The sequence below is a fragment of the Palaemon carinicauda genome, chromosome 17 (genome assembly GCF_036898095.1).
Source record: "Palaemon carinicauda isolate YSFRI2023 chromosome 17, ASM3689809v2, whole genome shotgun sequence".
Taxonomy (NCBI): Eukaryota; Metazoa; Arthropoda; class Malacostraca; order Decapoda; family Palaemonidae; genus Palaemon; species Palaemon carinicauda.
Window position 1 is genome coordinate 102873945 of NC_090741.1, and position 27653 is coordinate 102901597.

Genomic DNA, 27653 nt, shown 5'->3' on the forward strand with positions numbered 1-27653 from the left:
CAGCTCCTTGGAAGGGGGTCCCAAAATCCCTAAGGACGAGCACACCTGCAGCAAAACTGATAGAGAGAATGGCTCGCCAGCGGCTAGAGAAGTTGCTCCTCAAGGTGAAGCAACAACCCCCTAGTACCCTGGGGTTGCCAAGGAGTTAATCAATTTGCGCTCCAACTCAATCGTCCCTCGTAAGAGCGCAAGCGAGGAGCTTTTGAGAGAGAGATTTGGGGTGCAATGGAAGAACACGCTCTGCTCTCCCCTGAGGGAGAACGGTCACGCTTAGTCGTCTTCTTCCGGCGCCGCCCAAATTTCTCTCATTGGGAGGCAGACCACTCCCTACACTCTACGCAGGGCGAACTCTGCTCACATCGATGCCCTTGACAAGACACAAAGAGTGCGAGCTGGTGGTCTCCAACGACGACATGAAGGTCCCACACGTGGCACCCTAGCGCCCTGGACAGGTTTGCATGAGAAGACACGCACACCTGAAAAGGAAAAGCAAAATTGAAAAAGTCCAATGACAGTCAGGAGGAGAGCGATCACATCCGATTTCTACTGAGCCAAAAGAAAAAGTAACGTGCCCCCGCCACCCACAGCCTACCCGCTCAAGCGGTTAGGCAGGATTGCCACCTCGCAATTAAAGTCTAATGGCTACCTCCAGCTGGCGCTGAAAAATAATCCTCATAAATAACGGAAGGTTTGTTAGTATGGGAACAAGTATAAATTTTAAAATAAGGCACAAACTATGATGACACAGGCTTATCTTAAATATTGAGGATGCCATTATCACCTGACTTTGACTGTTTCCAGGTGGTGGTACCATTAGTACTCTTAATAAAATGATAATGATTTGTATTCTCATGACAAATATTTAAATAAATATCAACAATCACTTAAAAATTGTCAGCTGGGTGAGAGAAATTTCATAAAATATAAATGTGACTATATAATTTTTTATACGCATACTTTCATCCTGTCTATTAATCGTAACTGTTTGTTACAAGAAATCTGCAAAACACATTCAAGAAAATTATTCTTGTTTGAGTTGACCAAATACTGCAGAAGGAACTTCTCGTTGCTGTGGAATATCTGCAATACAAAGAGCATATTGTTTAGTGTCAAATTTGAGTTTGTACTATTAGCATCTATGGGGTAATATTAAAAATGTTTACATAAAGTCTTATGGAAAAAGTCTTTTTCTGTAAATAACCTATAGAATTCTTTTAATGTATTTATTTACAAGAATGAAATATACTGTATTAATGCAAGTAGAATATCAACTGGATCTCAGATGAGACCAGCTAATAGTCATCTACCAAATTATTAATGAACCTTTATGATGATATATCACTTTTTCAAGTAATTTCTATATTTCACAACTAATCAAACCAGAGTCCTTTACTTAAAAGAATAGATAACAGCAAACCTGAAACATAGCAGTTAAAATTATTACAAGTTGTAAATGACTGGCAGGTAGCTATCTGTTGGCAGCGGGGAAACTACCACTCCACCCATCCAGCGCATTGACAAACCACTTGGTTGGCAGAGGGGATTTTTGCGGGAGGTTATTGTTTGTGTGGGGGGGGGGGAGTTTGAGTAAAGAACATGGTTTGTATAAATTAGTTAGGAAAAATACAATTTTTTTCAAATTTGTAATTCGTTCCTACACGAATAAAAACCATCGTCTTTTACTTAGAAGAATCATCCTTAGACAGTAGAAAACCATCGTCTTTTACTTAGAAGAATCATCCTTAGACAGTAGGATGTTCCCATTCTACCAGCGGGTTCTACGGCCTTGGCTCTTTTAAAGGGTGTTCTCGAGACGGAATTCTCTGTGTCATAGACCTGGCAATAGAAATGGGTTTGCTGATGCTGTAACTTGTAGGCCATTTTAAGATTAGAGGCTTACCTGGTTACATAACACTCCCCAACTTAAGGAGTGTGGGGAAAAGACATGCTGAGTGAGCTTACCTAAGATTGAGTCCGGCTGGCAAGGAAGCTGTACTCTAAGAGAGGGGACGATTGAAAGGAAAAGAAAAGGCCAGTCATTCTTTACTTGCATACCAGTCTTGCTCTTAACCTAGTTCCTCAATCTGCAGTTACTGGTCCTGTAAGAAAAGCTGAGGGAGCTATACTACCTACTGAGCTGCTACAACAGGTCCTAAGGAGAACAGTTCCAGGAACCTATGGGTCACAACCCGCAGGTAGTGAGCACAGAACATTATCTGATGCTTACAAACACATACCTGAAGAACCTACATCCCAGAGAAATTCACACTAAAAGCTACAGAGGTACTAATACCTCTTCGTTGTACAGTGTGAGCTTTCACACTTTCCTACTGTGAAAGTGGAAGCGAGTGTTCGAGGGATACCCTCTCTCATCAAGAATGTGATCATGTTCTTGGATAATAACCTCTCTCAGCAAGAATGCAATCATGTTCTTGGATATGTTCTTTGTTTATCTTCCTGTACTCACGAAATGTTGCAGGCGATGTCTAATGGATCTCATCCACCTAAGATAACACCTCAGTGTTCTCACAAGACACAACAGCTGATCAGGATTATCAATTACAACCCTAAAGTCTCATAACCTGAAACTGATACAAACCTGGAATCAGGCAATGACAGGTTTTGTGTTTTAACTATGAAGTTAGGGACAATGGATAGCAAGACCTGCCTCCATTCCCCTTGAATGGGAGACCATGAAGCTCACTGACTCGTTTAATCGAAGCTATAGCGAGTAAGAAATTTTTTCAGGGTAAGGTCCCTGTCAGAGAGTTGCCTCAACAGTTCATAGGGTTCCCTCTTCAAGGAACTTAGAACCTTAATAACGTTCCACGATGGTAGATTCACTAAAACTGAATGACAGGGGTGCTCAAGACTATGAGCATGGAAATTTCCTTTGAAGAAGAAATGTCTATTCCCTTTAGTCTGAAGACTTGGCTCAAGGCTGAGCATAGCCTTTTACCGCTGAACTAGAGCATAGTTCTGCCCGTAAAAAAATCAGCGTTTAAACGGAACAGAGGCTCTGAGAGGAGAGCCACCCCTCCTATAACACCAACCATAAAAGATAGCCTACTTGGCCTGGTAGACTGCTTCCGAGAATCTGTGGAGGTATTCAGACAACTGCTGTACAGTCTCTCATGGAAAAAGCCTTTCACCGAGAGATGCTTGATAACCTCCCTTCATGAAGTTAAAGGAATCTTGCTACACCAAGGAAGATCCTTGTGTGTGACTGGCATAGCAGGTCGGGGAGAAGAAGCAATTCTCTCGGGTTTCTGGTAGGGCGTGGTACAAGACTCTTCATTAGGTTTGAGTTGCTCAAACTCAATTAAATTCTTCATAAATGGTGAAACAGCAGAAAAGCATATGTCTAGGATGTTCTTTGGATGCTGGAATGCATCCTCAAACACTGCTTTAGGGTCTGGAACTGGAGAACACTAAATCTGGAGCTTGGGGTTCAGGGAGGTCATGAACAGATCCACTGTTGGAGAACCCCACAAATTCAAGATCTCTGTTGCTATCCGGGGCCCATAAAGACTATTCTGGCCCAACTATCTGAGTATTCCTGCTCCACGTGTTTGCTACTTGCTACTACATTCCTTATGCCTGGGGTGAAAAGAGCTGACAGGGTAATCAAGTTGAACTCTGCCCACTCGAAAGTCCTTACTGCTATCTGACACAGTTGCAGACATAGTGCCTCTTTTCTTATTTATGTGAAAGTCTTTACTGCTATCTGACACAGTTGCAAACATAGTACCTCCTTTCTTATTTATGTAGGACAACACGGTGGTGGTGGTGGTGTTGCTAATCCTGCTATCTGACACAGTTGCAGACATAGTACCTCCTTTCTTATTTATGTAGGACAACACGGTGGTGGTGGTGTTGCTAATCCTGCTATCTGACTCAGTTGCAGATATAGTACCTCCTTTCTTATTAATGTAGGACACCACAGTGGTGGTGGTGGTGTTGCTAATTTCTCTCTGATAGTTATCCACACTGCATCATCTTAGTTGTGTATATTTGGCAAAACTGATCAACTATTACACTTGTTACCCAGGACCATTAACAGTTTCATCAGCCATAGCTTCATCAAGACCATTTTTCAGCATTTTTCTTTTCTGCTTCCTTTAAAGCCATCATGTTCTACTATGCTTAAAATTAAGTCCTCTCCTCTATTGTTGAAAAGTGTAAGCACAGTGTTTAAGTTCTAGTTATTTTTTTTCTAGGCAATGATCCCTTACCAGTGGAATATACAGTACTTGACAGAAAAAAAAAATTTACCCCAAAAAGACAATAAACTGTGTGATCAAAATGAACCATTGGACAAAATATACTTCTTTGATAAAAAGTATTTTTTTTTTATATTAAAATCAATCATTTCAATACTTATCTAATATTTAATTACTACAAGCTTTTTAAACACACCATTGGCAACAAGATGGATAAAAATTAGTTGTTAGAATTTTTTTTTCTATTTTGAAAAACCACAGTGATAATAACTTTCAACGATCTATATTGGCGAGTAATAGGAATAATTCTAAAAAAATTCAAATCCTTTATGCCAGGATTTCTATTTGCAAGCCAGAAAGGGTTATTCAAATATTCTAAAAGAATTCAAATCCTATTTGCAAGCCAGAAAGGGTTATTCAAATATTCTAAAAGAATTCAAATCCTTTATGCCAGGATTTCTATTTGCAAGCCAGAAAGGGTTATTCAAATATTCTAAAAGAATTCAAATCCTATTTGCAAGCCAGAAAGGGTTATTCAAATATTCTAAAAGAATTCAAATCCTTTATGCCAGGATTTCTATTTGCAAGCCAGAAAGGGTTATTCAAATATTCTAAAAGAATTCAAATCCTTTATGCCAGGATTTCTATTTGCAAGCCAGAAAGGGTTATTCAAATATTCTAAAAGAATTCAAATCCTATTTGCAAGCCAGAAAGGGTTATTCAAATATTCTAAAAGAATTCAAATCCTTTATGCCAGGATTTCTATTTGCAAGCCAGAAAGGGTTATTCAAATATTCTAAAAGAATTTCAAATCCTTTATGCCAGGATTTCTATTTGCAAGCAAGAAAGGGTTATTCAAATATTCTAAAAGAATTCAAATCCTTTATGCCAGGATTTCTATTTGCAAGCCAGAAAGGGTTATTCAAATATTCTAAAAGAATTCAAATCCTATTTGCAAGCCAGAAAGGGTTATTCAAATATTCTAAAAGAATTCAAATCCTTTATGCCAGGATTTCTATTTGCAAGCCAGAAAGGGTTATTCAAATATTCTAAAAGAATTCAAATCCTTTATGCCAGGATTTCTATTTGCAAGCCAGAAAGGGTTATTCAAATATTCTAAAAGAATTCAAATCCTATTTGCAAGCCAGAAAGGGTTATTCAAATATTCTAAAAGAATTCAAATCCTTTATGCCAGGATTTCTATTTGCAAGCCAGAAAGGGTTATTCAAATATTCTAAAAGATTTCAAATCCTATTTGCAAGCCAGAAAGGGTTATTCAAATATTCTAAAAGCATTCAAATCCTTTATGCCAGGATTTCTATTTGCAAGCCAGAAAGGGTTATTCAAATATTCTAAAAGTTTCAAATCCTATTTGCAAGCCAGAAAGGGTTATTCAAATATTCTAAAAGAATTCAAATCCTTTATGCCAGGATTTCTATTTGCAAGCCAGAAAGGGTTATTCAAATATTCTAAAAGAATTCAAATCCTTTATGCCAGGATTTCTATTTGCAAGCCAGAAAGGGTTATTCAAATATTCTAAAAGAATTCAAATCCTATTTGCAAGCCAGAAAGGGTTATTCAAATATTCTAAAAGAATTCAAATCCTTTATGCCAGGATTTCTATTTGCAAGCCAGAAAGGGTTATTCAAATATTCTAAAAGAATTCAAATCCTTTATGCCAGGATTTCTATTTGCAAGCCAGAAAGGGTTATTCAAATATTCTAAAAGAATTCAAATCCTATTTGCAAGCCAGAAAGGGTTATTCAAATATTCTAAAAGAATTCAAATCCTTTATGCCAGGATTTCTATTTGCAAGCCAGAAAGGGTTATTCAAATATTCTAAAAGAATTCAAATCCTATTTGCAAGCCAGAAAGGGTTATTCAAATATTCTAAAAGAATTCAAATCCTTTATGCCAGGATTTCTATTTGCAAGCCAGAAAGGGTTATTCAAATATTCTAAAAGAATTCAAATCCTTTATGCCAGGATTTCTATTTGCAAGCCAGAAAGGGTTATTCAAATATTCTAAAAGAATTCAAATCCTTTATGCCAGGATTTCTATTTGCAAGCCAGAAAGGGTTATTCAAATATTCTAAAAGAATTCAAATCCTATTTGCAAGCCAGAAAGGGTTATTCAAATATTCTAAAAGAATTCAAATCCTTTATGCCAGGATTTCTATTTGCAAGCCAGAAAGGGTTATTCAAATATTCTAAAAGAATTCAAATCCTTTATGCCAGGATTTCTATTTGCAAGCCAGAAAGGGTTATTCAAATATTCTAAAAGAATTCAAATCCTATTTGCAAGCCAGAAAGGGTTATTCAAATATTCTAAAAGAATTCAAATCCTTTATGCCAGGATTTCTATTTGCAAGCCAGAAAGGGTTATTCAAATATTCTAAAAGAATTCAAATCCTTTATGCCAGGATTTCTATTTGCAAGCCAGAAAGGGTTATTCAAATATTCTAAAAGAATTCAAATCCTATTTGCAAGCCAGAAAGGGTTATTCAAATATTCTAAAAGAATTCAAATCCTTTATGCCAGGATTTCTATTTGCAAGCCAGAAAGGGTTATTCAAATATTCTAAAAGAATTCAAATCCTATTTGCAAGCCAGAAAGGGTTATCCAAATATTCTAAAAGAATCTTGCAAGCCAGAAAGGGTTATTCAAATAAAACTAAAGATACAATACCTATAAACACCAATGTACATCTTTACATTCCCCCAAAATCCAACAATATAAATAAGAAAAAATAAAGAAAGAACTTCCTTAAATTGGTATGACCCTTGCTGAGACAAGAGAACCTACAGTATACAATAAAATCTATTTTCATAGCTCAAATGAAATAAAGCAATAAATTAGTAAAGATTCATCTGAATTATAATTCGCATCAATAATCATGGTCTTAAGCTAAAATGACGGTTCAACAAAAATTACATGTAATTCCTAGATTAAGAGTAAGAATTATTCCTGATTTCACATTAAAGATTTGTAACATTGGCATGCAAGTATATTTCTTCTAATACGGTTACCTGAATCCAAATGGTCATTCTAATCTCTTGAGGACCTTTACCCACAAATGAACCCAAAGCCAGTACAGAAAAGTGTCTAAGAAGGCTCTAGTTCTTATAATCATTCTTAGGCCTAAACTCCAGCAAGAGGGTAAAAAAATGCATCCCTAGTAAAGCCCATTCACTAAGTTTTTGCCAGAAGTTTATAAGGAGGACAAAACAAATATCTCTATTCCTACAAAACAAATATCTCTATTCCTAGATTCCAAGATATCAGTCTGGTTTTCATGGGTATTCTCAACAATAAAGAAGCAAATTACATTGTGAATAACTGGACTGTTTGAGATTCACACAAGTATGTTGAAGCACATAAACAAACACACACCTGTAAACTGTTATGGCTAGAACTATAGTATCCTTAGCTTATCAGAGAAAACTAAAGAACTTGAAGATAGTCTGGAGATATTCATGGCCGAAATTACCTCTTAGATTTACATCTTTTGATGGCTGCATATTGGAGAAAATGGAAGAACCTAATGATATTGTGTCTGAAGAGATGTTTGTGGCCGAGATGCCTCTATAAAGTATGTAATCCACTTGAAATCATTGACCTTATTAAAAGAGCTAGTGGAACATGGAACATCTTTTTAGAAGCAATTATAGAAAACATAGATGGTCTAGAACACCCCTTTGCTCTAAGCAGATGAAGAGTCACACAAAGTAAGAGAGGTCTTGGTGCAGCAAATAAAAGAGGTTATTTGAGCTGATCTCTCTTGGAAGATACTAAAGGTGTCTGATTTCAGTTCCAGTTTTATCAGAATAGATGTTCACCACCGTCAACCAAGCAAGCCCAACGACCCACTGTGGTGCCCAACCACAGTAGTGGCCTCCCCAGTAAACAGCTTAAACTCATGGTCTCAGGCTGCAATCGATCTGTTGTCATACAAATGCCAGGCGAACATGTTACCACTGTACTAGCCAGTGGATTATCTGTTAGAAGAGACCAAAGGTCTGGAGACCAGTCATTTGGGTCAAAAATAGGGTAATGAACGTTATCCCTAAGTTGTCTGACCACCTGAATGTGAAGACTCATTGTTTGAGAAAATAGAGGGGAAAATGTATTAGTTGAGATTTGACTAGCCCTTTTTCTTAATGTATACAGCCTATGCTAGAGGCTCCAGAACTGGATTGAAAAATATGTCCCATTTTTGTTTTCATACTAGGGATTCCCCAAATTCTCCATAACTTTTGTTTAGTTCGAGTAAAGAGGTAAAGTTTTCTGCTACTAAGTTTTATGCTAGAGATCCACAAACCTGGCAGACGTTACCTAGGGTTGCTTCCCCAACCAAGAACTGGACACAGAAGAAAATAGAGTAAGATTTGCGACTCCAGATTTCTAGAATAACTCCAGCTTCACGACCATCTTGGTAGTTCCACCGCAACAGACTTGGTTCACATCTGGGAAGGGTGGAATGAGGACCATCTTGAAAGAGGATGACCAGTTTTAACTGTCAATCTTCTGAGGCTTTCAACCCACAAATAGTTGCCTGCAGAAACCTGGTGGAGTCGTGTCTCCAACCTTCTGAAGCTTTGAGACCTACAAATAGTTGACTGTAGAAACCCGATAGAGTTGTGGTACCTATGTCATTAACAAACTTTTGAGAATGTATCAACTAGGTAGACAGGCGGAAAGGCTAAGGCATCCAGAAGAAAATGGTATGTTGGAATGTGTCCTGAATGATGGCAACATTCCTGAAACTGGATACGTGTCTAATGGAAGATGTTCTAGATCTGGAGAGCAGTATACTGGAATTTCTGGATCAACCAGAGGGAAATTGGTCCTTCGATGGTGATTCCTGAGGAGCAAGAAGCCTTTCTATCATGCATGAATGTGGGAACCCCTGTAGTACTGCTCCATACCCCTGATGACTGAGCATGTCAGTTCCCTTGCTTTGAATGGACCTTACTGACATCTCTATAACATTGTCGGATGACCCAATGCAAACCTGCTAGTTCAATTGCAAAGGGTCAATGTATCCCTTTGCTTGTGAACGTAAGTCACAACAATGTGGTTGTTCTTAAATGCTACCCAGTATACAATCAAACTGTTGGGAAGATTGCCAAGCTAAAAGCATTGCTTGGACTTCCTATAGGTTGATATGCAGGCATTTTACTTTTGTGAACCACATCCCTGAGGTGTTACGGTTCCTCAGGTGTGCCCCTCTTCCTTGAATACAGAAGGATCCCTGGTGATGGGTAGTCCAGTAGATTGTAGGGGGTTTTGTCATTCGGCAACTAGACTCGACATCCTCTGGTTGTTGCTTTTTTTTTTTTGTGTGTGTGTAAAGGAACAGATTCTATTAACAGCACTACTTCCAGTTTGAGGATACTATATTGTTCCATAAATTGCATAGAAGTAACAATTAAATTAATTTCACTGAAACCTGGGGGAAGAGAAATTTTTGTCTGCCACCCAGAGATGCTTTTAACAACCCTAGAGCAATTGCTGGTGTAGGAGCCTGAGTAGCACAAATTCTTCAAAGACAAGAAGACATTGCCACCAACAAGATGGAAATTCTTGGCCATGTAGCAGTTGCGTTACCTCCATACATTTGCTGATACAATTATTCAATGTATTATCAGCATACTCTGGTCATCTATCTTCTGCTCGGCCATAGGCCTGTGCTTACGGATTGAACATGATTCTCAGATTATTGTCAATAGAAAGCAGATTGTCTTGGTCCTAGATCATTGCCTCCTGGATTGAGGCAGGTAGGTTAATCGTCAAAAAAGTCAAAGGGGTGAATCTCGTTTGAAAGGGCACAAGAAAAGGCGAGCCTCAACGCTCAGGAGCGGTAAAATTTGAAGCTCAAGGCTTGAATTGGTTCACAGAGAAGTCTTTTTCCACTGTCTTCACCTTGAACTGAGTCAAAAAAGTTGAAGAAGGTTGATCCCTGGGTCCTAATTGACTTTAACACTGGAAGAGTTGACCCTACAGACCTGGAGAACCATATGGAAGACTTTAACCCTTTTACCCCCAAAGGACGTACTGGTACGTTTCACAAAAGCCATCCCTTTACCCCCATGGACGTACCGGTACGTCCTCGCAAAAAAATGTTATAAATTTTTTTTTTTTCATTTTTTTGATAATTATTTGAGAAAATTCAGGCATTTTCCAAGAGAATGAGACCAACCTGACCTCTCTATGACTAAAATTAAGGCTGTTAGAGCAATTTAAAAAAAATATAATGCCAAATGTGCAGGGAAAAAAATGACCCCCTGGGGGTTAAGGATTGGAAATTTCCAAATAGCCTGGGGGTAAAAGGGTTAAGGTGTGTTCTTCGTGTTCCTTTGGGACCCAAAGGCTCACTGGTAATTGGCTGCAGCGTCATGAAGGTCATTGCCTTCTGACTGAGGAGACTAAGTCTAAATTAATTCTTCTGGGTTTCAGAAATGTCAAATTCTGGGTTGAGATGAAGTATATGGCTGTACCCAACAAGTGGTCCAACATGCAACTACTTAGGCTGATTCTGGAAGTGTATTCCATATAAGCAGATTCCAAACCTCTGAACAATGTAGCTTGTGTCTGAGTCTTCCATCTGGTCTCTGTTGTCAGCACTGCAGTGGCTGAATCAATAGATGGTGGATAAGGTCCACCTCCTCTACTAAGAAATGGAAGACGGGTGGCGCCCTTCATCTTAGCCTCCTGGGATAGTTTCTGTTAAAAACCCATCTTGGACAGAAAGAGCACAGGTAGTGGTAGCAGCATGTAGTGATACTATTTCCCAATGAGAGAATTAGAATGCCCAGGTAGGGGAAAGAAGGATGGAGCCATTTACTCATAGTGTCAGTGTGTTCTCAATCTCAAAAGAACCCAAGAACGAGTAGTGGGTGCGTGAGCACGCGTACCAATACTTCTACTCCGGGATGAGTACTTTCCCGGTACGTATCAACTCACGTGATACTTCTACTCAGGGATGAGTACTTTCCCGGTACGTATCAACTCACGTGTACATGACTCGTACTATCCGATCAGTCTTCTTATCCTTCTTCCCTTACGATACTCTCCATACGGTCTATAAACAGAATAGGGTGATTGAGTGCCTGTCCTTGGTCGGGAGAATCCTTGCCAAAGGCTGCGCGAGTATTGTGGCCTTTCAATGCTTGTATAAGTGCCCAGATTGGACCTGAGAAGTCTCCCTACCGCACAAATAAGTTGGAAGATCTAGGTCATGGAACCGTTTCAGCCCGTATGAAGATCTTGTCCAAAAGTTTCACTTCTGGCAGTGATGGGAAGGAACAGGTGACAGACATACCAGTTCTAAGTTGACTTCAAAAGTAACGATCACCTGAAGAAGGTGTGTAAGTTCCAATCGCTGTGGTTTCTGATCATGGTTACCGATTGTATGGTTCCTGATTGCAGCACAGGGCCAATCCCAAGGGAAATGATAATTGTAGAGAACAAGGGCCAGTAGACTTCTTTTGTCACGAGAGATCACAATCAGATGTTACTGGAATAAAAAAAAAAAAAAAAAATTTGGGGAGAACTTAGAGCTTATGAAGGGAAGAATTTGTAGCCTGTACAAGAAATGAGAATAATCGATGGTGGTAAATTAGAGGAGGATTAGTGAACTGGAGGCAGAATTAAAATTGGAACATGTCCACAGTCCCTTGCTCCTTCATGTGACACCATCCCCTCCTCTAACCAGGTTACAAGCATCCTCCCACAGGTCACATCGTAAGGAGAAATGCCACCCCTAATGGAAGAGCCAAAGATTTTGAAGCATTTCAGTATTTGGCATGCCATCTTTGTTCATGGGTTATGCTAAATTTGTATGTGTTATCATAATTACCTCTGCCAACAAAGTTGGAATGTTATATTTTACCCATGTTTGTGCATTTGTAATTTGTGTTTGTTTGTGAACAGCTTCTGCCCACAATTTTAATCACAGAGTAATTAAATTTGCAGGGATTAACTGTTATGTAAAAAGCTGGAAATGATTAAATTCTGGAAGGTCAAGGTCACGGTCAAGCAAAATATCCAATTCACGTAATCAGCCATAAGTTTGGATATCATTCTCACAGACTTCAAACTTGGTTCATATTTGGGTGCATGAAAATCCATGCCAATTAATACATGTTAAGGTCAAGGTCAAGGTTGCGCAAAAGGTCAAGAAATAAGCTGGCACAGCAATGCTCTGTGCTCTACTGAGTGCCCCTCTATTTCATTTTCTCAAGTACTGTTTAACTTCGCTGATCAGAAGAGAAGCGGTGTTTTCATCATGGTATAGCCGTAAATTTTCAAAGCAGGTTCCTGGCACATGTTTGTTGAGCCTTTGACTGTGACTGTTCTGCCATAATCATTGTTAGGCCAACATCCTTTGGTCCGGGGTCAGCATGCATCCATGGACTGTACTGATGAAGTGCATGATTGGTATGCCTGTCCATATTTTTACTATTTGTCCGATGCATATTCGGTAGTAAAAAAAAAAAAAAAAGAGGAGAGGGGAGAGCAACAGGTTTGGGACTCGCAGGTTAACTGGCAGGGGCAACACGCTAAGGCTAAGAGGGCACCAGCATGTGACAGCTCTGATATATATGCCTAAGTGTAACTACTAGATTGGTGCCCTACCTGCTAGAGCCTTTGGGAAGTAATTGCATATCTCTTAACTAAACAAACTTGAGTACTCTGCTCAGATTCATATTTGTGTAGGAGTCCCTTACATTCTTTTCACTATCTAACCTGTTTCCTTGCTTCAGGTTTTATTCTTGTATGGTCAAAAGAGAGGGTTAAAAGTGGTACTCCCATGGTAAAGCAGTCTAGCAGGCCAACGGGAAGGTGTACAACCAATTGCAAGTACAGTAGTGGAGAAGGTATGTGACTAATCGCAAGCAGTTGAGAGGGTGCGCGATCGGTTGCAAGCAACAACTTGAGCAGCTGAGTTGCGACTTACGATCTAGCATTTATGCAAAGTCACTTTCTTAATAAAGTATAAACCCCTAGTAATATATCTAGTATAGCTCCAATGAGAGAAAACTAGAGAGATGGAACTACTGTGAGGGCCAGTAATAGCTAAATAGATTAGCGATAACGAGCAAGAGGGGCAACGTTCTAAAGCTGCTCCTAGGGCGTTGTTGCAAAATGAGCAAGAGCAGAATCGTACAAAAGATGATTGTAGTTGTGGACTACTGAGGAGAAAAAACTATAGCGTTCAAACTGTTGTCCTTTTCTTCGTCCTCCGTGGAGGCTGTCTAACCCTATTTCTCCCACTGGAAGAGAAAAAAATGGTAAGAGTGACAAATGAAACTCCTATGAATTTAACTTTAAAGACTAGTTCAAAAAGAAAACGGATGGGTAACGGTCCCATTTACTGTGGCCTGCTGAGGAGAAAACATAATACTGTTCAAACCCTTGTTGTTTTCTTTGTAATTCATAGAGGACAGGATAACCCTATATCTTCCAATGGAAGAGAAAAAACAGTAGGAGCTACTTATATTAAAACTCCTTCCAACTGGTCTTAGTTGTCCAAAAAACTTGAGAAACCTTACAGGTATGCTATAAGTTTTCTAGGTAGTAGGTTGGTCAGGGCACCGACCTCTGTCCTCATAAAAGTGACAACACCAAACAATTCTTCTTCGCCCAAGGGGTTACTGCACTGTAATTGTTCAGTGGCCACTTTCCTCTTGGTAAGGGGAGAAGAGACTCTAGCTATCTTAAGCAGCTCTTCTAGGAGATGGACACTCCAAAATCAAACCACTGGTTTCTAGTCTTGGATAGTGCCATAGACTCTATACCATAGTCTTCCACTGTCATGGGTTAGAGTTCTCTTACTTGAGGGTACACTCGGGCACATTATTCTATCTTATTTCCCTTTCTCTTGTTTTGTGAAAGCTTTTATAGTTTATATAGGAGATATTTATTTTAATGTTGTAACTGTTCTTAGAATATTTTATTTTTCCTTGTTTCCTTTCCTCACTGGGCTATTTTCCCTGTTGGAGCCCCTGGGCTTATAGCATCCTGCTTTTCCAACTAGGGTTGTAGCTTACCTAATAATGATAATAATAATAATAAAAAAAATTTTGAAGAGAGATCAGGCAATGTCCTATCTTCCGTTAATCCTATTTCTTGCAATGTTCATTCCTAAGATTTATTCTAGAAGGACTCCGGGTCTGGATGGATTTGGTTCATTCCTAAGATTTATTCTAGAAAGACTCCGGGTCTGGATGGATTTGGTTCATTCCTAAGATTTATTGAAGAATACCTGCTGAAGTTGACCTAAATTCTATTGGCAACAATCATCGTTGAAAGGAAACTTCTATAGGTGATTCTGATCCACAATGGGATCAAATGTGAGGATCACTCCATGCATAATTGTAGGTCGATGGTCACAACTGGATAGACCTACCAATTATAATTGTGTGAAAGCACTGAAGAGCAAATACACTGTGCATGCATTTAGCTCTGGCAGTTGCTAATCTCTTATCAAAGATAACTTTAGGGTAATGTATGCAGGTTGAGGTGGAGTAAACTACCTATTCTAAACCCTTGGCCTCAGCAAACGCCAGCAATTTAATAAAGATAGTTTTTCTACACACGCATTCTAAAACAATGCGTTAAATGTTTAAGTGCATGGCCATATCAGTGCATCTGAAGGAAAAGCAAACGCTCCAAAGAGCTAGCAAGCTAAGCTCCGGCGAGAGCAAATGAATGCTCAGATGAGAGTCCTGCGTTCACCTTGAGGGGACGCATTTAGGCTATTACGTCTGGTAATGTTTTTGGGCGTTGGGTGAAAAACATATCCGTGTCGTTGCGCGCCTGTGGTTGAGGGATGTCTTGAGGCATCTTTGTGGTAGAGGTGCATCTGGTGGAAGCAAGTCTGAGGTTAAGGTGCATTTCTGTTGTTCCTGGCCATCCAACTTATAAAGATTGGTTCAGCAACAGCTGAATTGTAACCATGCCGAAGATTGAGTGTGCACGTTTGTCAAGCAATCTCAAGTCGCTTGATTGCAGAGAAAGTCTAGCGATCGGCAAGCAAAGCAATCGGCTACCAATAGGCGAGGTTAAGAATATTGAAATAAAAGCACTCGCAAGGATACCTGTTGCTTGCATGTGTTGTAACAAAGAAGGAAACAGAATTGCTTCAGAGGGAAGTCTAATTCAAAGGAGGCAAAGGTGAGAATCCTACGTTCACCTTTGGCCAACCTAAGTGTTGTGGGAGACATGATAAGAGTTAATCGTGTCTCTTAACTCGAGGACAATACCCCAAGATGCAATACAGTAGTGTCATGTTGGGAAAAAAAAAAAAAAAAAAAAAAAAAGAGAGCTTGAAAATCTGCCATAAGTCTCCAGTAAGTTAGAGAATTTCTGTCTCAACTAACAGCTACTATCGATGTGACTGCTCAGTGAGTAAGCTTACCTCTGGCCAACTACCTACACCTCACTATGAAGTTTTGACTGCTGTATTCCAACTTCGCAACATGTTATCATTCTCCTTCTATGTAGGACGATGGTTTGTATTTGTATAAGAACAAACTATGAATATAGAAGTGTAAACAAATAGTTTGAAATAAAAATTAGTAAATCTCTTCAGGCTACCAAACCTAAACAAAATACAGTATGGAGTTAATTTTTTAAAGCACTATACCGTACCCTTTTTATAAAAAAAAAAAAAATGGTAAAAAAATATTGCTGAAATATGACACCTCATTCTTACCCGTGTCATCCTCATCATCTTCATCCTCATCGTCATCCTCCTCATCAAGGTCAATTTCATCAGGATTCGCAGTACGTGCAGTATCGGCAACATCTTCATCCCTCTTTGTGGTAGTTCCTCGTACAAAGAGAATTTTGGACCCTCCTCCTGCAAAACAGTAGCAATCAACTATAAATTCCACATTCTCAACTGAAAAATACCTAATTAATAAAATATTCCACAACACAGAATTTTCCTAAAATAGAATTTATTTAAATGACTATATTATTAAAACATTATCCTGATTGAAAAGAATTATTCACATATACCTCAACTCCACATAATGCCAACAATTATACAAAGAACATAAGCTATAAACCCCCCCCCCACTATGAATACATGTTCTTCACTCTAATCTGTCTACATTAGTCATACCCTAACTAACTATGAACATTTTTATTTTTTTCTAATAGTCCTACAATTATGCCCTGATTGGTTTTATTCACAATTTTCCTAATCTGCCTACATCAGCTATGCCCTGCCAATGAACATGTGCCTTTATTATTTATTCTGCCACATTAGCTATGCCCTAACTAACTAGACATATGTCCTTTTCCTAATCTGGCTACACAAGCTATGTTCTGATTATAAATACACACCCTTTTTCCTAATTACACTCCATTAGCTATGCCCTGACTGCCTAAGAACACCTGTCTTTTTTCCTATTCTGATTATATCAGCTATTCCCTTACTGACTATGAACATGTCTTGTTTATCTAATTTGACTACAATACATCAGCTATTCCCCAACTAACTATGAACATGTCATCACCTATGCCCCAACTATGAATATATGCCCTTTTTCCAACTCTGACTACATCAGCTATTCCCAAATTGACCATGAACATGCATCCTTTTTGATATTCTGACTACTGTACATCTATGGTACCTTGTTTCTCCAAACAGGAAGGCAGAATTCGCTTTTTACACTACAAATTCATAGTATTCATCACTGAAATACTGAGTCATGGCAACTACTTTAAATTTTAATTCCACAACCAATAAAAAATATATGATGATTACTTTAATACACCTTACTTGATCATATTAATTCACTATATAAGTTCAAGTATCCTTTCCCATAAGTTAAAAAATATACAATGAACAGAGGACTGGGATATTTCTATTTTACATCTTATTATTTGGTTAGGGTTATTACCTTTAACTCAGCTCAGCAAGAAAGATTAGTATTATATCTAGACTAGTTATTACCATTTAGTCAACTAAGCTTGAAAACAATAACTATACCTTGGGCAGCTGGAGCTGCAGATGAAGGATTTTGTTCATCTGGCTTGTTCATGGCAAAGGCACGGGCTTCAAGCATACGCATTCCATCTTTAGCCCCAGGTGCCAGATCAGATACTGTGCCAGCCACTGTTCCGGCTGAGGCCAACATCTGCGCTGACATCATATTAACCTGAAAAAAAGGTTACATACTTATGAGTTAAAAAGTGTGTGTGTGTGTGTGTTGGTAAGCTTCTAACCATTTACCTGCCAAGTCTTATGTCCATAAAGCACAACATTCAAGAAATAATTTATAATGCCAAAAAACGAATATAGATAAATTTAGAAATCAGTATTCAGTATGTTCTAACCCTTAAAAGAACCCTAGCTTATAAATTCAGACCTGTGTATTATATTTAGCCTGCATGGAACGCTTGATTCTCAAAAGTTCCTTCATTGTGTCCTCATTTCCATGAGCCACTTCAAAATCTGTCCACTTGGCCCAAAAATCAGCAGTAACACGTGGATCACAAATCTGACTGCAGTAGACGTAAATTTCACGCGCCCGATCAATCTCTCCAAGCTTGCACTCCATCTCTGCAAAACGCAAGCACATTTCTCTTGCTCCCTCATCTGGAAGGTCATCAATTGCTTCCTGGAAACAAAAACAAAAACAGAAAAGTAGCAATTGATTTTAATGAATATTGTAACAATCATCTTTATAAAATGTCATAACACAATTCAGCTTTATCATCTTTATACCAAACTAATATCATAGGCATACCTTAAATAGTAAAGAATTAACAATTTTTATACATACCTGATATATCTCTCTTGTTTTAGTCACACCATATATTTGCTGTGCATGCTGTAGATATATGTTATATATTGATAATTTCTCTTCAGGAGGAACAGCTTTAGTGGACCTGCTATAGATCTGCATTGCGTGTCTTGCCAAGCCATGGTCCTCTTCCATCTTGGCATACAACAAGTACAAATTTCTGGCATATTTAGGTGGGCATTTCTCTAAACACTGTGGAAAAAAAGATTAGCAAGTTTTATATACTGTTACTTAAATGAAAAAACAATCAAGTCAATGAAGTCTCATCTACAAGCTGTTGGATACTATCAAAATTAGCATGTTAAGTAAATGAACAAAAATCTTGCCTATACAGTAGGTGTTGTGTTACAACTTTGAAATATGTATAGTTTCTTAAAGATCAATACAATAATCCATGTCAGACAATGTGTACAATCAAAACCTCTATTCTTAAAAAATATATAAAATCAAGAAAGTCGAGCAAAAAAACTACAGGCATACCCATTTATTGTAAGTTGCTTAAATATGGCGAGGTAAACTAAAGAAACAGCTTACCTGCTCAAATAAATCTCTTGCTCGTTCAATTTTTGTTCCTTTGTATCTCTCTAAAAACCTTGTAAGATAGGTGTTCCAAATATCATATACATAAGGCCACTTGAAAAGAGCAATCCCTTTTTCATAGGCTTTAAATGCTTCTTCAAAATAATTGTTTTCCTGCAATGAAGACAAAACATAAAAGAATAACCAGACATTAGAAAACCATAATCAAGTTCACATGTAATATACAGCACTATGGCTAAATCAGACATTTCAAAACCATAATCAAGTTGACTTATACTGTACAGTACTATGGCTAAAATTTTAATTGAAGTAAAGCTAACTTTAAGTGAGGCTAAGAAATTTTGATGGTGATCTTAACAATCTTGAAATAAAATGTCTTTTTACAAATATATTGGATTTCTTTTCTATGATACCAAAGAATCTTCATTCAAGATTAAAGTGAACATAATATTCTACCTGTAGGTACATTCCATAGTTTATAATAATTTGTGGAGTGGCAATTCGAAGGTCGATAATTCTGTCATACACAGCTTTACACGATTTGAAAGTTCCTAAACTTTCTTCTAAATCTGCAAACATGGACCATAATTTCAGAGACTTGTACACACGTCGCTGAACAGGCTCAGATTCATCATTGTAAGCTACTTTATGTGGTGGTGGTGCTGTAGCCCTCTTCATAAGTTTCAGAGCTTCTTCTTCATTGCTGAAAGGTGAATGAGATGTCAAAATAAAATGCAAATAAATTGAAAAAAGCTATAATAAACAATTCCAGAAAATATAACACAACATACCCATGTAGTTTACTATAAGTGCATTTTTGTGTCCAAGTACTGTATTATATAGTGCAAAACAGAATTGCACAGCTATTGTTTCATAGATACAAGACTCTCAAATATACTTGATTAAATTTTCAACTAATCAAGATCATGATAACCTGGTGAACTTACAACCTCTGACAAACTTGCCAGAAAGGCAGGTTTTTCTCCTTATAGGTACATTGTTCTCTGAAATTCAAGAATTCTGTATGAAACCCTGGTTACTCGGAAGGCCTATAGATTGAGATTGCTAGCAGAATGGGAGTGACACCTAAGCCTCTCTCTGGAAGCATACTGAAAGGCTGGTGATTTAGAGGCTCTGATAGGCTGGGCTATCAAATCAAAGTGAGATTTAGCCGACATCTAAGTAAGTATTTGTGCTAAAAGCTTCTTAAACAAAATAAAATATGGGGTTATCATTAAATATTGTTTTATTATCATGTATAACACTATTACTCTATTGAAAACATAGTTGTTCCCTTTCCTAAAGTTGCCACACAACTGTCCAATCTCCACAGCGGAGTATGAAATAGTCTTAGCTAGACAATCTAATAATTTTAGTAATTCCTTCAGAATATAATCCTCATTCTTTTTGGCAAAGGATAATAAAGCATTATACTGTAAAGGACTGTCTAAAAGATATTTAAACTCTGTAGGTTACAAAACCAATTTGTACTCAGATACTACAGATTGTTTACTGAATCTAAGATCTGTTTAACAGAAGACAATGTTGTTATCTCTTTCTTCAAAGTGAGTAACTGATTCGAATGACAATCCAACATGGATTTAGAATTCATTGTAAATCCCAAAACCACAAGAAAGGTATTAGTTGTATTATTCTTAGTGAAAACTGATTCCACCTTCATTTGCATTGGAGGAGAAATAAGTGGACTGAAAACCAAATAAGGAGTAAAAACCTGAGTAGCCAAAGTAGGTCTTAATATTTTTCTTTTGTACTAGGATACTTGTTTAAGTTAGCTCTTATCCTTCAAAATTTCCCTAAGGATCCAAAAAGCCAAAATCTAAAATAAAATGTTCAGAGGGTCAAGCCTAAACCTTTAGTAAGGCAAAGACTCCAAAGGCAGGATTCACTGTCATCAGTATAGCCTGATCCCAAAACTGGAAATACACTTGAAAGAGGCATCTATATTTACCCAAGCGTGAAACCAGAAAAAGAGCTTAAGTTCAGATCAGTCAGAGTAAAAAATTGGGTGAGATGAAAATACTATGTCTAAGTTTAGTATCTGGATGAGGCAAAAATACCAAGTGAGAAACTATGTTGCACTTCTCGCTATACCCTAAACTGATACAAAGACAGAACTTTACAACAGAAGTGGCTTGCTTCTGACAAAGCATTAATATCAGTTGCCTGAATCATTGCGGGTATAGTGAAATAATCTTTAATAGAGTAGGCATTTCATTCTAGGAAAAGCTTAAATATAGAAGCACTTTCATTTAATTGCCTGAGAGATATACTGTATTCACATAATTCAATAAAGTGCATAATATAAATCAATGAATATAGAAAATATGAATTAATTCTCTAGCCTTCCCCATTGCTTGATTTTTCATTACAGAATGATAGATTTAACCAAGTAAGTCTGGCATTCAATACTCCATAACAATAACTTTACCAGTACCAGTGCCTGGCCAATAACAAAAAAGTTATTACCGAATCCAGTATGTCTCCAATAAATAATAGGTTAGTAATGTAATAGTTCCAGTTTCAAGTCTTGCTAATGTAATGGCACATTAATGATAAGGCAATGATAGTAATACATGCAACCCTAGAGTTTTCATATGCAAATATTAGGCTAAAGAGGTGTCAAGGATTCTTAATATACCAACTTTGCTCAGTACCTGACGTATTTAAATTTTGTTTTGGAACATTCAGGGATTAAAAAAATATTGAGCATGTTTTGCAATTCAAGTAAGTTGGTGGCATCTAGGTTGAGGCAACTTATGCATAAATATTCATAGTTGCCTTTAGAAACCGAAATGGAGTACACAAATAGCTACAGTAAAAATTCTATCACATTCAACTAATTAACTACTACTGAGGAGGGGTAAATGATTATATTAGACTTAAATCCCCATCTTGTTAAGTCCATCATAAATGCATACATTCTTGGCTGAATGATTTTCCAATTATTGTACAGCTTGTTATTTATTTATTGCAGTTGCTTATATAAATTAGGTTAACTTACTCATGCCTGATCTCCAATTCAGCCCATTCGCACCAAACACTTGCTAAGTCATCAACCTTCACATAAAGAACTTCAGTAGCTCGCTGGAAGATGATGCGGGCATCCATGATCTGATCGTTATCTTCATAGAACTTGGCAAAGTCAACCCACAGCGAATAAAGTTTACCTGTGGCTTGTTTAGGATCAATAGTCTTGACTGCTTCCATATATGTTGCCACTATCTGCAATGAACCAGATATTTACTTAATATTTACCACTGATACTATTATTCTTTAGAATACTGTACAGTAATGGAATAAAAAAATTGACAATACTATATACAATACTGTATATGTTTTCTGAGTTTATAAGATAAAACTAATAATCAACAACAAAATATTTATAAGCTTTTCACAGAGACCAATTCCATTCCTCTTCAGATCACAAAAGTTAAGAAATTAAAAAATGAAGTCCATAAAAGGTTAACATACTCTTATATACAACGACTGCTTCACAACTTTTTATGTAAGATTAGAAAAGATGCTGTCTTACCATGTTTGGGGCATCACAAAAAGATAATCACCATGGAGAAAAAAACATAAATTTGAAATCATTAAAAATTTTTCTAGCTTTTGTGTGATTACATACCTTTTTCGTAAGATTTTGAATTTCATAAACACGGTTTCATAATAGATTAAAAAACACTCCAAGAAAAGTAATACAATGTCATTTTCTAATTCTACTTCTGACTTTGAAAGGGGGATGGGTATAATTAAAAAAAAAAAAACTAGGAAGTTGTTACCATGGAAAGAATATGAAACCATAGTAAAAACTCTATTTTACTTAGGTCGTGTCAAAATCTACAAAAAATACAAACTCTGTTAAAGTTGACTGTCAAAATATTATATGAAAATATTTGCCAGAACAAGAAAAAATTGAGAACCTATCAAAATAAATTTTTTTTAAAAGTATGATACATCTCAATTAACCCTCTTAGCAAACAATACATTTGAACACATCTTTCATAATATAATTTCCTGTACTCTGTCCCACTGGTGGCTTTCACTTAGGTATAGTCTTATCTCCATGATTTCCGCAGAGGTGCTCCTGCAAATACCATCACATCACTTCTAAGAACATAACCAATGGCAATGTGCTGTTGCTTAACCAACATTTGTAGTGAATAGCATCCTTTCCTGTCCAAAGTCAAACACATTTTTGCTTGGGAATTCATTCTTGATGCACAGGATTAAAAAGTTTTCATCAATGACCATCAGTCCGCCTGTCATTACATAGGAAACCTCTTCAGGAGAATGAGAACTCCGGAGACTAAGCTGCATTCACTACTGTATATCATAAGATAATTACCAGTGCTAGTCATTGGGTTTCCTTGAAAATCACTATCAGCCTGAACATCCAGAGCAGACTCTACTTTTGACAGTACATGCTCTTGAGGCTGACAGAGCTTTTGTGCCTTGGAATCCTGGCCAACTAAAAAGCCTAGTTGCCACTTCTTTCTAATACTCAGTTGTACCTAAGAGTCTGGTTGTTCTTGGATGTCCGGAAATCCCAGTAATCACAAGCCTTCCATTGTCAATCCTGGAGAGAAAACAGGCTTTTGCCTTGTGCTGCTCAGGTGGGAGCAGCGGCTTGTTAGGGATGGCTCAACACTGAGGAGAGTAACTGTTTGTTCAACAACACTTACAGGAGATTGGGGACATAAAAGATGGAAAGTCATCTGGGACTATGCGGATGTGGCAGCAGGTGGGTAAATTTCAGCCAGACCCCTTTTTTATATTAGTGGTCACAAAGCAAGTGAGTAATGCTTTAGTTAGCAAAGATTTCTAAATATGTTATTTTCATTAGTAAAATAAATTTTTGAATATACTTACCCGATGATCATATAGCTGTCAGCTCTGCTGCCCGACAGAAAAACCTACGGGCGGAATACGCCAGCGATCGCTATACAGGTGGGGGTGTACATCAACAGCGCCATCTGTCAAGTAGGTACTCAAGTACTCGATGTCAACACAGAACCAATTTTCTCCTCTGTCCACTGGGTCTCTATTGGGGAGGACGGGTGGGTCCTTTAATTTATGATCATCGGGTAAGTATATTCAAAAATTTATTTTACTAATGAAAATAACATTTTTCAATATTAAACTTACCCGATGATCATATAGCTGATTCACACCCAGGGGGGTGGGTAGAGACCAGCATTACATGTTGACATTATTATGAGCTAAGTATTCCGTATTTCATTTTAGCAGTTATTCAAAATAACAAACATAAAATAAATAAGTACCTGGTAAGGAAGTCGACTTGAACAATTACTCTGCCTTTTTAAGTACGTCTTCCTTACTGAGCCTCGCGATCCTCATAGGATGCTGAGCGACTCCTAGGAGCTGAAGTATGAAGGGTTGCAACCCATACTAAAGGTCCTCATCAAAACCTCTAATCTAGGCGCTTCTCAAGAAATGACTTTGACCACCCGCCAAATCAAGTAGGATGCGAAAGGCTTCTTAGCCTTCCGGACAACCCAAAAACAATAATAAAACATTTCCAGAGAAAGATTAAAAAGGTTATGGAATTAGGGAATTGTAGTGGTGGAGCCCTCACCACTACTGCACTCGTTGCTACGAATGGTCCCAGATTGTAGCAGTTCTCGTAAAGAGACTGGACATTCTTAAGATAAAAGACGCGAACACTGATTTGCTTTTCCAATAGGTTGCGTCGAATATCTTTGCAGAGATCTATTCTATTTAAAGGCCACGGAAGTTGCGACAGCTCTAACTTCGTGTGTCCTTACCTTCAGCAAAGCTTGGTCTTCCTCATTCAGATGGGAATGAGCTTCTCGTATTAACAGTCTGATAAAATAGGATAAAGCATTCTCTGACATAGGCAAAGATGGATTCTTAACTGAACACCATAAAGCTTCAGACGGGCCTCGTAAAGGTTTTTAAATAGAACTTAAGAGCTCTTACAGGACATAATACTCTTTCTAGTTCATTTCCAACCATACGATAAGTTTGGAATATCGAACGATATTGGTCAAGGCCGAGAAGGCAGCTCGTGTTTGGCTAGAAAACCAAGTTGTAGAACATGTAGCCGTTTCGGATGAGAATCCGATGTTCTTGCTGAAGGCATGAATCTCACTGACTCTTTTAGCTGTGGTTAAGCATATCAGGAAAAGAGTCTTAAAGGTGAGATCTTTCAGGGAGGCTGATTGAAGCGGTTCGAACCTGTCTGACATAAGGAATCTTAGTACCACGTCTAAATTCCAACCAGGTGTAACCAAACGACGCTCCTTCGTGGTCTCAAAAGACTTAAGGAGGTCCTGTAGATCTTTATTGTTGGAAAGATCTAAGCCTCTGTGACGGAAGACTGATGCCAACATGCTTCTGTAACCCTTGATAGTGGGAGCTGAAAGAGATCGTTCTTTCTTCAGATATAAGAGAAAGTCAGCTATTTGAGTTACAGAGGTACTGGTCGAGGATACGGATACTGACTTGCACCAGTTTCGGAAGATTTCCCACTTCGATTGGTAGATTCTAAGGGTGGATGTTCTCCTTGCTCTAGCAAACGCTCTGGTTGCCTCCTTCGAAAAGCCTCTAGCTCTTGAGAGTCTTTCGATAGTCTGAAGGCAGTCAGACGAAGAGCGTGGAGGCCTTGGTGTACCTTCTTTACGCGTGGCTGACGTAGAAGGTCCACCCTTAGGGGAAGTGTTCTGGGAACGTCTACTAGCCATCGAAGTACCTCGGTGAGTCATTCTCTCGCGGGCCAGAGGGAAGCAACTAGCGTCGACCTTGTCCCTTCGTGAGAGGCGAACTTCTGCAGTACCTTGTTGACAATCTTGAACGGAGGGAATGCATATAGATCTAGATGTGACCAATCTAGTAGAAAGGCATCTATATGAACTACTGCTGGGTCCGGGATTGGTGAGCAAACTATTGGGAGCCTCTTGGTCATCGAGGTTGCGAAGAGATCTATGGTTGGCTGGCCCCAGGTGGCCCAAAGTCTCTTGCATACATCCTTGTGGAGGGTCCATTCTGTTGGAATTATTTGTCCCTTCCGACTGAGACAATCTGCTATGACATTCAAGTTGCCTTGGATGAACCTCGTTACTAGTGAAAAGTCTAGACCTGTTGACCAGGTGAGGAGGTCCCTTGCGATCTCGTACCATGTCAGAGAGTAGGTCCCTCCTTGCTTGGAGATGTACGTCAAAGCCGTGTGTTGTCCGAGTTCACCTCCACCACTTTGCCTTGAAGGAGAGACCTGAAGCTTTTCCAGGTCAGACGTACTGCCAGTAGCTTCTTGCAGTTGAAATGCATTGTCCTTTGACTCGAGTTCCATAATCCCGAGCATTCCCTACCGTCTAATGTCGCACCCCAGCCTACGTCCGATGCGTCCGAGAAGAGAACGTGTTTGGGAGTCTGAACAGTCAGGGGAAGACCCTTTCTAAGGTTGAAAAAGTCCTTTCACCAAGTCAGACCAGACTTTAACTTTCCGGAAATCGGGATCGAGACCGCTTTTAGCGTCTTGTCCTTTTTCCAGTGAAAAGCTAGATGGTATAGAAGAGGACGGAGGTGTAGTCTTCCTAGTGACACAAATTGAACCACGGATGACAGAGTCCTTACCAGACTCATCCACAGCCTGACAGGGCAGCGTTCCTTCTTCAGCATCTTCTGGATGGATAGCAGGGCTGGGGGTTGATCGTCTTGTTCAGCAACGTCCTCATCAGAGGGTTCCTCATCCGAAACTGATGAGGAAACGGCAACGGAGTGGGCAACGTCTGACTCGCTGAATCCGGTCCCACTGGTGGATGCGTGACGGAGCCGGACGCAATATCATGGTACTGCTGCACAGTCTGTGAACTGTCAACCATGGGGACGCGAGGAAGTACAGCGTCAACCCGAAACTGTCTAGACTGTCTGGGTTGTGCAGTCAACACCCTACCGGGTTGCTGAGGTTGACGCACTGCGTCACAACAAGTCACCTCTGCTGGTTGTTGAACGTCTTCCTAGTGACACACTGAACGTCAACAACCACCTCCGAGCGTCGCTTAACGTCAACGTGCGACTGGCAACCCACACTGGGTCGCATCGGTGGAGGAACCACCTCAACTGGCGGACGCGAGTAGGATACCTCAGCGTCAACAGGGCGCACAACCAACCGGTAGGAAGGTTGTTGGCCAGAAGGTTCTTCTCCGTATAAGTCCTCTATCAAGGACACAAGCTTGGACTGCATGTCTTGCAGCAAAGCCCATTAGGGTCTACGGGAGCAGGTGTGGCAACAGACGGGGTTAGCGACTGAAGCGGAACCATTTACCATCCCTGGAAGCCTTGTTATGTGTGACATAATAGTACAGCAAAACTTCAAAGGCTCGACAAAAGTTCATAGGAGGCTAAGCAGCTTAAGGCTCCTCTCCAAATGACAGAGTCCTCAAAGGAATATCAGTAGGAGGGAGAACAGCACTTTCTCATCTACAGGAACCTTGTCCGAGAAAAGCTAGGTTATCTCAGTGAGGGTCTCACTGGTGCATTAGCAGCAGACCAGAAGGCAACGTTATGTAACTGCATGACAGTCTGTGAACTGTCAAAAAACTGAACTGTCAACCACAACAGGTGCGTGAGGACATGCAGCACTGGTGCATTAGCAGCAGACCAGAAGGCAACGTTATGTAACTGCAGACAGTCTGTGAACTGTCAAAAAACTGAACTGTCAACCACAACAGGCGCGTGAGGACATACAGCACTGGTGCATTAGTAGCAGAACAGAAGGCAACGTTATGTAACTGCTTGACAGTCTGTGAGCTGGCAACAACCAAAGCTGTGTGGGGAAGCCTCAACTCCTGACTGACTAGTCTGCTGCGGGCGAGTGGCGGTAACCACAGTGGGTTGCGGAGGCTGACGCACCGTGTCAAAACACGGCAGCTTAACTCCACCCTCCTGTTGTTGTGGTAGCACACGCACGTCAACGGAGTGCTCCGTGCGTCTGTGGGAGTCAGCATGCGTCTGGCAGGGTCGACTGCGCATGGGTGGAGGAGCTCTCACAGCCAGAGAGT

General features: G+C 39.1%; 1 protein-coding gene across 1 annotated transcript in view; it reads right to left on the reverse strand.

Moving 5' to 3' along the window:
• Positions 1-922: 922 nt before the first annotated feature.
• The window catches only part of LOC137656874 (pre-mRNA-splicing factor syf1 homolog), a 110136-nt gene continuing 83405 nt past the window's right edge, over positions 923-27653 (reverse strand). Inside the window, exons 8-15 of the mRNA XM_068391244.1 lie at positions 21611-21831; positions 19045-19291; positions 18583-18741; positions 18028-18240; positions 17611-17862; positions 17232-17400; positions 15945-16091; positions 923-1080 (exon numbers count right to left, since the gene is read on the reverse strand). Coding sequence (XP_068247345.1) covers positions 1022-1080; positions 15945-16091; positions 17232-17400; positions 17611-17862; positions 18028-18240; positions 18583-18741; positions 19045-19291; positions 21611-21831 — 1467 coding nt within the window. The 3' untranslated portion in view covers positions 923-1021. The remainder of the gene's footprint in view (positions 1081-15944; positions 16092-17231; positions 17401-17610; positions 17863-18027; positions 18241-18582; positions 18742-19044; positions 19292-21610; positions 21832-27653) is intronic.